This window comes from Bombus bifarius, unplaced genomic scaffold (assembly GCF_011952205.1).
Source record: "Bombus bifarius isolate JDL3187 unplaced genomic scaffold, Bbif_JDL3187 scf7180000010252, whole genome shotgun sequence".
In the NCBI taxonomy this organism is placed as follows: domain Eukaryota; kingdom Metazoa; phylum Arthropoda; class Insecta; order Hymenoptera; family Apidae; genus Bombus; species Bombus bifarius.
The window spans coordinates 398,215-410,706 of record NW_022885576.1 but is presented as its reverse complement, the minus strand read 5'-3'; the positions used below and the strand labels follow the sequence as shown (position 1 = coordinate 410,706).

Genomic DNA, 12,492 nt, shown 5'->3' with positions numbered 1-12,492 from the left:
GATACGATACGATACGATACGATACGATACGATACGATACCATACGATACGATACGATACCATACGATACGATACCATACGATACGATACCATACGATACGATACCATACGATACGATAGGATACGATACGATAGGATACGATACGATAGGATACGATACGATACGATACGATACGATACGATACGATACGATACGATACGATAGGATACGATACGATACGATACGATACGATAGGATACGATAGGATACGATACGATATGATACGATACGATACGATACGATACAGTATGATGCGCAATTTTGAAATCGGATGGAATCGAGCGAGACGATCTGTGACGGCTTGATGCCTGAGGTCACAGACATACGGACGGGACCTCAATGTTTAATGCGCTAGGCGGGTAATTCGGATAATTCAGCCGGAGATCGTATTGAAAATAGCACGACCGAGATTATTTGATTGGTCGAAACGAGAAAGCAGCACGAGACAATTTCCTGCTATCGACCGATTACAGAATGAAGTGGTTGATACGCGAATCGTATTAAATATTAAATTTTCGTTTCATACTTGGTTTCTCTTTTACAAGCATGTTCATTGTCTTTTTTTCACATTTCTTGATTGTAGTATATATATACGTACAGTGACTTTCTATGAATGCATATATAACTGTGTGATAATGTATACTTTATAAATTATTTTGAAATTTAATTAGCCCTGCAACGAGACTCGACTATTAAGAGTGTATTGGTAAAGTTTGAAACGAATTTGAAAATTTATATAAAAGTTACAAGATATTAGTGCAAGCATATGTTTTTTAAACATCACTAAAGTATCAGGGACAATTATTTATTATATTAGTATCTAAGCTACAATATATGCTAAGATACAATATCACCTGATATTGATATCTTGCTTTACGGCACTGTTACTATTCATAGCGAAAAATGCTTCAGGTAAAAATGAAATGGCTTGAAAGGAAACACATACAAAAATAGTGCCTTACATCTTTCCTTGTCTTTCATACTACAGTTTTTACAAAATAAAAATTTATCTACCGAATTAATAGCTTCACTAATCTCAAATTTTTATTTTCAATAATCTATTCTTTAACTCCTATTTACTTTTAAATTTTAATTTATAAAAACAAAAAGCAATACATCTACGAAAATCTTCTATATGTATATGGACATACTTATCACACAATACTTTGCACTTATACTTTCAATGCTAATCTAGCTACTGAAATCCACTATTTTCTTTTGACAGTCTACCGAATTCTTTGAAATAAGTTATTTCAAGTAACAGTTGAATTTTATTACGCGCGAAAAAAGAAAGAAAGAAAGTAAATAAGAAGGGGAGGAAGAAAGGAAGAAAGAAAGAAAAGAAGAAAGAAAGAAAGAAAAAAAGGCGGGCATATCGCGCGCTCATGGGTATACGTATGGCATATGTATGTATAGCACATACATACATACGTAGGCGATGGAGAACGAACTGTTGAAAGTAAAGGTGGTATTGTGGTGTTGTGAAAGGTGCCTCGATCGAAAGCAATGGTTCCCACCGGAAGAACCGCAGTCCTGCAACAGAAAGCCGGGTATCTATCGGTCCAGAATCTGCTGCGATAAAGAGTACTGCAACAAGGATTTATATCCGGTGTTGCTATCTCCCGACTCGCCTGAATTATCCTCAGGTATTCTTTTCGCTGTTCTCGACCAGCGTAGACAACGTTCCACCTACGTGTTTTCTATTTTTTCCCCATTCTAATCTTTTGTTTCTTTTTTTGTTCCATGCATTGTTTTATTATTATTAGGTTAACAGAAAATAAATAGCCAATGAAATGATTGTTTAGGTTTTCAAAAATCAATTGTTCTTTATAAAAAGTTTTCATAGAAATTTTATATTACGAGAAAGATTGGACTTTCGCAAAATTTTGCATTTAAGTAAATTCACGAGTCAAAGTTTTCCCGATGTGAATAATAATTTATACCAGCAGCTATCTTATAAAAACTAATAATTGAATTAAAATACGTACGAAACTATGATACACCTATTCTTACCTATTCTCTTATTCTCTATGCTTTGTGTACGCTATATACGTATACAATAATCCGCTTTTCACGGATTACCACATTTTGAAGCAATGAATTCTGTCAATATACATATTCGTTCATTTGAGAACATCTGAATTTTACAAGATATGAATTTGTATTTTATTAAACAAATAGTGCATCGTATACAATTGATGCTTTCTGTTCAAAGAGAAGAAGACCATCGTAATTAATTAAACATCTGGCATAGCGTAATCACATAAAGTACAATACTTTTTATGATCTGTCGCTAGTACCTAATCTTCTAGTCGACGTGATTTATGAAATTAATCGTTAATTCTACAACATAAACGTTTTCAAACAAAAAATGTTTGCGACTGATAAAGCTTTCACCTGTCGCGAATAATACTTCCGATTATCGATTATTAATTAAATAACGTGTTATACTATTATACCATCCAATGTTAAAGTTTACAATTATTTCTGAATAAACTATGATAATCGATAGATCAATAAGCTATATAATTTATTTGGATAAATTATTATCTAATGACAATGGTCGTAATTTTTTTTTGTTAAATTCTTATTCATTGATGAAGTATACAATTTTTTTTTTGGATCAATTAATATCTAATAATAAAGTTGGAAGTCTTTTTAGATAAACTATTGCTCGATGATAATGTTTGAAATTTTCTTTAGATAAACTACTATATATATTGTCGAATAACATAGAATCTGTAATTCTTTTTGGATAAACTACGTATTATCCAATTCCTTTGATGCACTAATTTTATATACTTGTATCAAGTACTAGCAATATTTTGGATCATTCATGATTGTTTGCGCATTTCGCATTTCTGCCGAAGAAAACTCACATTAACAAGGTTCGTAAATATTTTCCGCGGCCACTGGATACGCTGTTAGTTACCATTTTCCGAATAAATTCCTGCTCACAAACGTTTCAATGCAAATTTTTGTAAACGCATGTTAGAAATGCGTCGTTAGTAGATATAGAAGAATATTGAATAAAATTTGTGTCTGAGAATTGAATTACAAAATAATAGAAAAAAAATTACTGAAAGATAAATAAAAAAAGATTACTTGAATTACAAAAATATCGATTGGCTATTTATTTTCTATTAATGTGATATTTTTTTTCATTTGTTTTATTCTTCATCTTTTTTATTAACATATTTGTGCGACGATTTGCGAGGCGCATAACAATAATATTATGTGCATTTAGACGTGCGAAAAAGCCGTGTTCTGCTGCAAACGCAAGCAACACACTAATCCATCGGTGTATTCATCATCGTGTTGGTTAGGATTAGAACTTAGGAGACACGCGTAACTGGTATGCCCGGAGTTTTATAAATCGATTCTGGGACGAAATTGAAATGTTTACCCATAGGGTTTGTCACACTTTGCGAACGATGCGATTGATTCCGGAAAGAAAAAGAAATTGTGATTGCGATTGAAAACTGTGTCGATCTTTGCGCCACTTTTTCAATACGATCCCAAGCAAAAGAAAACAAAGTTCTTCCAAGCAGTTCACTGTCACTATCGTGCTGTTGTTTGGTTGGATCGGAATGGAAGTTGTGCTCGTTAGAACAGATAGGAGGGAGAGTAACGATGATGGAACTTTATTGTTACGATTATATAACTGTTGTCGTGCAATCCCTGCTTTGAATAAAATTGGCTACTTGAGTTATGTATATGGATATATGTATACTTTATTACAATTTCATTGTATTTGTATAGTAAGTCAGAAAAATATTCACATATTGATATAGATTTGTCTTTTATGCTCTATATTTTATGTTGTTATGTTACAGCATAGTACAAAAATTAATGATAATTAAATATTTCTATATACTAAAAATACGAAATTTTTTATGCATTGCATACGCTTAATCGAATACTACCTACTACTCGCGCGAAATAATAACAAATCAATTATAAAAAAAAAGTAGATGAATGAAGAGTTGATATTATTTTACGATAAGCATTGCACTGGTCTTAAGCGTCTCGTGGCAGCCGTATTGAAAAGACACAATAAATACATTTATGATATTCATTTTTGAACTATAGTAGGCGTTTAAAATTCTTGTAGCTTCGCATATGTACGTTGTGCATAGGGCCTTTAAGGTCGCTCCCTTATAAACAGAAGATAAGCGGTCGGTAACCAACACTAACACATCCGCTGCCACAAACGTACAACTATAGGCAGAAATACGCTGTGTACCAGCAGTTCTTCGCGAATATCTCGGAAATTAAACGAGTTCAGCCCTTATATGGGTAGGAAAAAGTTATTCAAAATATCAATTACAATTACTACAATATCTTAAAAAATCATCGAAATCGGAGTCCAGTTAGTCTTTCTACAGTTTTACTTTAAAACTTTCTAACGATCCAATTCAGAATTATTCGAAGCAAGTTTGCTCTAAGCAGAGCTTTCTGCTATTATTACATTTGCTCTTTGATAATTAGAGAAAAAAGAAAAGCGAAAGCAAAATGGCAAAAACATAGATCAAAAGAAAACAGAAAAACACCTAAATAACAAACAAAATAAAAGAATGGAAAATAAAACAAAGGAAATAACAAACAAAATAAAAGAACACAACAACAACGAGTTCACAAAATTCATAGAGTCACTATCTGCATACGAGAACTACAACTACTCCCTATGGAAAGCCACAAAAAAAAAAACAAAGAAGACAATAAAACTAGTCCCAGCAATCAGAAAAGCAGATAACACATGGGCAAGAAGCAACGAAGAACAAACTGAAGAATTTTCCAGCCACCTAAGTAACATATTTACACCACATAATATCAATAACAGCAACCACAATTGTCATACTGACGAGGATGCGTTAACCACTAGTACCTCAACCGACAAACACTACATCATACCTAAAACAACAGCGCAAAAAGTTAGAAACATAATTGAGAAAACAAAAAAACAATAAAGCACCAGGGATCGACCTAATCAATGGCAAAATCTTGAAAAACCTTCCGCCAAATGCGATAAGACTAACTACAATAATATTCAATGTAATACTAAGAATTCAATACTTTCCTAAGCTATGGAAACTGGCACAGATCATAATGTTACCTAAACCAGGCAAAGACCCACACCAAACTACATCTTACAGACCAATATCACTACTTCATGTGTTTTCTAAAATACTAGAGAAAATAATATACGACCGCATAAAACCAATACTAGAGAAGAAAAAATTAATACCAGATCACCAATTTGGATTCAGAAACAAACACTCTACGATAGAGCAAATGCACAGACTCACTAATGAAATAATACTAGCATTAGAAAACAAACAATACTGCACAGCCCTCTTTATGGACATCGAGAAAACATTTGACAAAATAAACCACGAAAGCCTACTTCAATCAATCAGAAAACAATTCCCGGAGCAGATGTACCATTTAATAAAATCTTACTTAAGCAGCAGAACCTTCGTAGTAAAAATTAAAGACACATACTCTGAAGTTAAAGACATCAAGGCAGGGGTATCGCAAGGAAGCGTCTTAGGACCAATACTATACATACTATACACGTTCAACATACCAACAACTACCAATAGCAAAATACTGACATTTGCGGATGACACAGCTGTACTAGTCAGGCACACTGACCCTGCAACAGCAGTCACATTACTACAAGAACATATCACAAAAATAGAAAAGTGGCTTCAAGTTAAACAAATTAAAGCAACCCCCGATAAATGCAACCACATTACATTCACACTGCGAAAACAGATACCACCAAACATTATATTGAATGGCACGGATATAATACAAACAAGGCAAGTCAAATACCTAGGACCCCACTTAGATACACGATTCACATGAAAACAGCATATTAAATCAATAATAGACAAAATACAGATAGCAAGGAGACAAATGCATTGGTTAACAAGTCGAAAATTCAAACTAAGCATAGAAAACAAATTAAAAATATACAAAACCATCATAAAATCAATCTGGACGTACGGAGTACCACTATGGGGAAAAGCAGCAATGAGCCATATAAGCAAAATAGAGACAATCCAAGCTAAAGCTTAGAAGAATAGTAGACGCCCCATGGTGCGTTAGAAACGAGGACATTCGGAAAGACCTGGGAATACCAACGGTCAAAGAAGAAATTAGCAGATACGCAGGAAAATACAAAGAAAGAATAGGAACATACCCAAACCGGCTAGCTGCGGAAACGATCAGCACCTCAAACATGGAAAGAAGACTAAAAAGGAAGCACCCAGCAGATCTCATAAAGAGTATGACCTAACAAACACGAAGATGGTACCCCACTGGGGGTAACCACCCACATGATAATCAAACAGCTAAAAAATTCTACCATGTCCAAATTGAACAAGTTGTGAATGTGAAATATTAAATGAAAAAAAAAAATTTGCTCTTTGATATGTACTCCAATCTAACGTTTATCAGTAGCTGTTTAACGAATATTGTTTTCGATTATCATCATGTTATATAGAAAATAGCAAACGTTCTGACAATGAGAGGACGTATGAGAAAAAAGCATATTCCTTGCATTATACTAAATAATTTCAAGAAAAACTTGTAAAAAGAATCGAAATATCAACGAATCTGTAAAATGATGTTTCGACGCCTGCTACCACTGCAATGTCGTGATACCACCAGAGCGGAAGCGAAGGAAGCGTATTCGCGAGATTTAAAAATAGAGATTTCGGAATCGAGAAGAAACGAGCAGAACTTTTCAAACCAGCTAATACAGTTTTCGATTTTATTTCGTGACTAGATTATTTCCTTATAACATTCATTATAATTGCCATCTTTAATCGATTCAATTTTTAATCGCAAATGCGCACGAAACTGTCCCATTAAAAAATTCTATGGACCTTTTATTATTTCTTATTCTTTCGTTATTTTTCTCTTCTCGTTTTTATTACAGTACTCCACTTTAATCGGATCTTTAACCAGATAAATGAATGACCGGTTAAACCGGAAACATACAGTAATTATTATTTATCTGCTCTTAAATGAAAAGAATGAAAATAGTATGCATGTATATACAATGTTGTTTACCTGAACAAAAATGTGACTAGTTGAAGGTGCATATCCATTAAATCACCATCTAACCGGACATTTACTGTATTATGTTATATGCGTGAAAACCGTTTTTCACGGAAATATTTTTCCATTCGACCTCGATTCAACTCTACATAATACATATGAATATGACCATCTAAGCCCTATCTACTACCAATATGACGCTCGTCCACATCTTCTTCTTCTTATATTATAGTTAACCGCGGAAACAAGCTCAATAGCGAATTTCCTAACGAGATCATTAACTGCAATTCTTGCAGTCGTATGTATATACATAGCAAGTATCGTAATCATAAACGTAGTGCCCGTGTTTCTTTTCTCCTATTCTCTCACTTTCTCATTATTTCTTTCCCTATTTTTTCTTTTTCCTCTTCATCTATCCCGTATTTTGCGTCCGCTTTTTGCCCCTTTCCAATTCACCAACATACTTTCCTCTGCGAACACACATGTTTGGGATGTGCATCCGATTAAAATTTTGCCGCTCATAAATACCACTCTTCCTCTCTGGAACCACTCAAATCTCCCTTTTCTCGACTCTCGTGTTTCATATTTTACATTTGTTAACGCACCACTATTTAAGTTCAAATAGCGTGAGGCGTCCTCGTTATGTACTCATAGCTTAACATGAACATATTCCCCCTATCGCGGATCGAACTTTATACAGCTGGAGATCTGATATATCTTTCTTAACGTGATTCGTGTTACGTGAGCCATCGTACTTTATTTTAAAATCTTAGAAATGTTTGAAAGACTGTAAAGTTAAATCTTAAACAACTAAGATGGATGCAAGGATTGAATAAGATTGGCTATAATTAGTAAAACAAATACAGTATTACGAACAATGTTACAGAATAACCTAAACCAAATCTAATTAAAGCTATTTTAATCATCTATGACTCGACGATACCAATTAATAATTAAAATAATTAAAAATTTCCAATCTTCCTCCGTTTTATAATAGTTTCTTAGAAAGCCCAGAACTTAACGACTAACGACTAACGATGTATCATCTTCGACATTTTTTCTGTCAACTGTGTATATTTGTAGTTATATATCGAAACCAAGCCACCTTGTACATTATATATTCTTAGCCTTCGAATGGGATCGGCTGGGAATTAAACTTTTTACCTGGGTTAATTTCAGGGTCTCGAAAATAACAGCGAGACCGTTTCTGAAAGAAACTGTTCGAAGGGCAAAAGAACAGAGAGGAGCTCGATGTTTGGACAGTGACGTAAAATCTTCTCGGGTTTACGATTCCGTTCGTGTTACGCTTTCGCGTACATACACTCACAGTTTGTCTATTAAAACTAAAACAGGTGAGAGCTCGCAAAGCTATAGGAACGACGTGTTACACGCATCTAAATAGAGTATAGAATATGGAGCATAGAACAGATAACGTTGTTCTATGATGAGTTTGTTTCTTTCATGACCTTGATTGCTTCTCCACTGAGTATCTGTTACTTGTTCAGTTCGTTACTTGGTTTCTTTTTCGCCGGTATGGATATCCATTGGATTGGACATTGGAGAGATCGTTAACGGTCTTCAAATAAAAACAGATTATCCAAGTTAAGAGGCTTTTGTTAATACCTCGTAAAACGATTGATTAACGTAGGCTGTAGTAGTACTCCTATATCTGCTATATTTTATGATAATCCTCCAATCCTCGACAATGTGTAAATTTCGCAACGTTTAAGATACCCAGATAATACCGTTATAATATGCAAATTCTTAAAGAGAAAGTTCTTCTTCGCTGCGTACATACATATATACAGTAGGTACGTATCTACTGCCGTTCAAAAGTATTTGGGTACTTGCTTATTTTTGGCAGAATGTATTTTAGAATCACAAGAAAACGTACCTTGTGCATTGATAAATTGATAAAGAACTGCATTCTGTATCATTGTCATGATATGATAAAATTAATTTTGTTATAATATAAACAAGTTGTAGCACAATTTTTCAATAAAATTGATAATAAAACATTCTGGGGAAGTTATTTATCCTCGACAAATAGATTTTCTAAATCTATATTGTGATTAATTCAAACAATAACGTTTCAAATTTCAATATACTGTTGATCAATTTTTAAACAAGTAATTAGAATGTATTGTTTGTTGATCCTAAAAAAAAGATTATGAATATTGCTGTTAACTATTAGCTTCTGATTAAATTGTACATTTTCTAATATTCATGTACTGTTGTTAGAAATTAGCTAATGTGTCAGAATACTCAATGAACGTTAGTATGTAGTGATATGTATTGTATATATGTACATGTACAGTTAATTAATTTCTGTGAATTATCATCCATTATAATTCATTCAGAGCAATTTGAATTTTCTGTTCTAAAAAATACAACTAATCATCGGAAATTGTTTCCTTCCATTTTTTTCACCCTCTTTTCCCGCTTTTATCTAACTTTCACTTCTCTAGTTTTTCCAATTTTTGCGTGACGTATTCTCATACAGCTCGACTACCATTGTGACACGTTTCGCGCGTAATCGATTATCGATCGGGCACAAATCCTTTGGCGCTCGATTCAGGAAAATAAATTCAATCCCATTTCAAGAATGGATTCAGCGTAAAAAAACCATACAGATATGTGTCATATTTCACATACGGGGTCGAATGGAAGAAATATTTTATATGTTTGGATTGACCTTCTTACTCAAGCTATATTGTTTGTTTGAATAAATGGAATCAATTTCGTTGAATTTTGCGTAAATGATGCTTAATATTGCTTGAGAATATCAACATCGGTGACAGTGATTAGCGATTAGCGATGTATATATATTCCTATATTTTGCCTTGGGAAATTTGGTAAATAAAGCATATATAACAAACTTTTTCGTCCCAGATTCACATCGAAACACGAATAAATCAATAATAAATAAAGAAGAAGAACGTTAAGAAATGCAATAATTTGGAAAATGTTAAAAATTCGACATTTTTTTTTGTTATTACATAATAATTTAATAATATAATATAATATAACATAGTATAATACAATACTTATTACGATACTAGCAATTTCTGATATATCACAAAATAATTAAAAAATAAATAATTCACATTCTTGTAGATCAGGATTTTAAGAATTTCAATTTAGTCACGTACTGCAACTTTTAGAGTTATCATCCCTTTAGTTTCACAGTTAATCAAGTTATAACTTCATTCAATGCAGCGATACATTTTCATAACTTAAAAAAATATAATCAGTCTTTGTCATAATAAATGTAGCACAGTTTTATGAAAACCGGCAGTGGTGAGTGGACTGATACCGCTTTAATTCCCAGTCCATCGTATTTAGAAGAATTTAATGCTAATATTTGTTTAGGAAAGGAGGAGATATAATCACGCCCTAAATTTGCGTAAATCGTACTAAACTGTTCAAAATTGTTAAGAATAAGAGAAAAAAGTAAAGCATAAACAAGCATAGAAAAAGATATCGTATGTAGCATGAAGGAACATTCGAGATTTCGTACATGGTTTGGCTTGTAGAAATACCTACGTGCTCGCAAACGCGCGCGTTCGAATTACAGCTCGTTGTGGATCATCTTGAGGCTTGTTTCGTAACGAGTAACGAGTTGCGATCTTCGTATGTACAATGTACACTCGCATATTTCGTTTGGATTTTTTGCCCCTTCTATATTTCGTGTTTTGCCTTTTTTTCTGTGAAAATTTCAATTGATTTCGTTGAACTCCAGGTATGGACGACCTTGACTAACAACATATCACTGCATCTCTGATAGTGATGATGATGATAACGATCGTTTGCCTTCTAACTACCGCCGTTTTCTTTTTCTTTCTGGTTTCCTATTCTGTATACGTTTCTTTTTCTTTTGTTTTATTATTTTTTATCCTCATTTTGGTGTGTTGGAGAGTTTCGTTTTAATACATTGTGCCTGCTTTAATCCAGCTAGACTTTAACTTTGGCTCAACGACCGAAGAATTCTCTTCTCGATGAGATCTCGTCATTCTTCTGATTGTCAGATCAATTAACGTTATTAATGAACGAATAAATTCGAAACTCGCACAGACTAGACGCAGTTAAAAGAACAGCTAAAGCTAACAGCCAAATCGTACACAGAATTTTTAATCTTCGAAAGGTAAAATGGATGGTTATAGCTTTATGTTTTATCCACGTGCGAGGCGGGTACTGGGACCAAGCGGACTTCCAGCGAAACATTCTTTAATCATCTAATTTAACCCACATGACATATGGCATATGTTCGTGAAATACTATATATTACATAGGTGTAAATTGTTTTTAGTTTTAGTTGATTACTTTCAAATCAGTCATTGATTTTTATGGATTTAAGTATTTGCGATATTCTACATATTAGGAACCAAAAATATCAGTTTTTACAATTTTACAAGGAAAGTCATTGAGAAAAAGTTAAACAAATTTTTTCTTCAACGGAAGACAGTGATCATGAAATTTTAAAGAAGCCTATTTAAAGGATGAGAAAATATCGGTATTTAAATGTTATTGTATAAGTACGAATACTGATTAGAATTTGTTTGGTTACCGGTAATCATTATACATACATATGTACATAGATGATGGAAATTTTGTTTAGTTACTTTCAATCATCTATTAGTGTCTAATACTAATACGAGTATGTGGTAGAATCGATGATGGTAGATGATAGAAACTAGTTGAACAAAAAAATGTTTCGTCTTCTATAATGTCGATAATGGTTACTGGTAACAAAAAAAAATAGTATTATCGTCATTATAGAAATTTACATTAAATCTTCGTTTCTCAATCGAGATAAGGTGTTTGATTTCAGGCGAACATTCGCGACTTTAAAATAAGCGGTACGCGGCTGGGTCCGTATGAACCCTATATCCGCCGTGCGAGGGTTAACTACTTTTATTCTATTCTTTACTTTTCTTTTTTCTTTTTTACTGTTTGCTCTGTGTACACCGGCCGGGAGAGAAATAACGGGATTTCAGGAACGACGATCTGCTACGACTGGCTACCCCCACTGTCAGGTATCACAAACGAGTGTTGAATTGCACGGTGTTGAACAGTTTGTTTCTTCTTCCCTTTTTCGATTTTTAACAACTCTACCGTTTACACTGTTACCTTCTTTCCGTTTTGAATTTCTTGTTTTTTTCTTCCGCTAGTTTTTTCCCCCTGTTCCTTTTTCAGCGTTTGCTGAAGTTTGTTTAGCGAGCCCATTCGCGCCAGCATCCGCCTGTTTTAACAGTGGTGCGAAGTAAGCAGCGACCGTACACCTCGAACGTGTCTTTTTCGCGAGACGGCGATCCCGTGGTACGCTGTACGCCGTACGCCGTACGTTGTACGCAATATATTATACGCTGTACATTGTG

The 12,492-nt window shown here is 33.7% G+C and overlaps 1 protein-coding gene across 7 annotated transcripts in view; it reads left to right on the top strand.

The window, feature by feature from the left end:
• Positions 1 to 12,492, top strand: part of LOC117216227 (TGF-beta receptor type-1) — a 70,584-nt gene that overhangs the window by 25,411 nt on the left and 32,681 nt on the right. Inside the window, exons 3-4 of one of the 7 annotated variants that reach the window (XM_033462807.1) lie at positions 1,529 to 1,686; positions 12,112 to 12,150. The exons of 4 other annotated variants lie outside the window; for them this stretch is intronic. In XM_033462807.1, the coding sequence (XP_033318698.1) occupies positions 1,529 to 1,686; positions 12,112 to 12,150 (197 nt within the window). The remainder of the gene's footprint in view (positions 1 to 1,528; positions 1,687 to 12,111; positions 12,151 to 12,492) is intronic. 2 more of the 7 variants (XM_033462810.1, XM_033462808.1) reach the window with 2 other exon arrangements.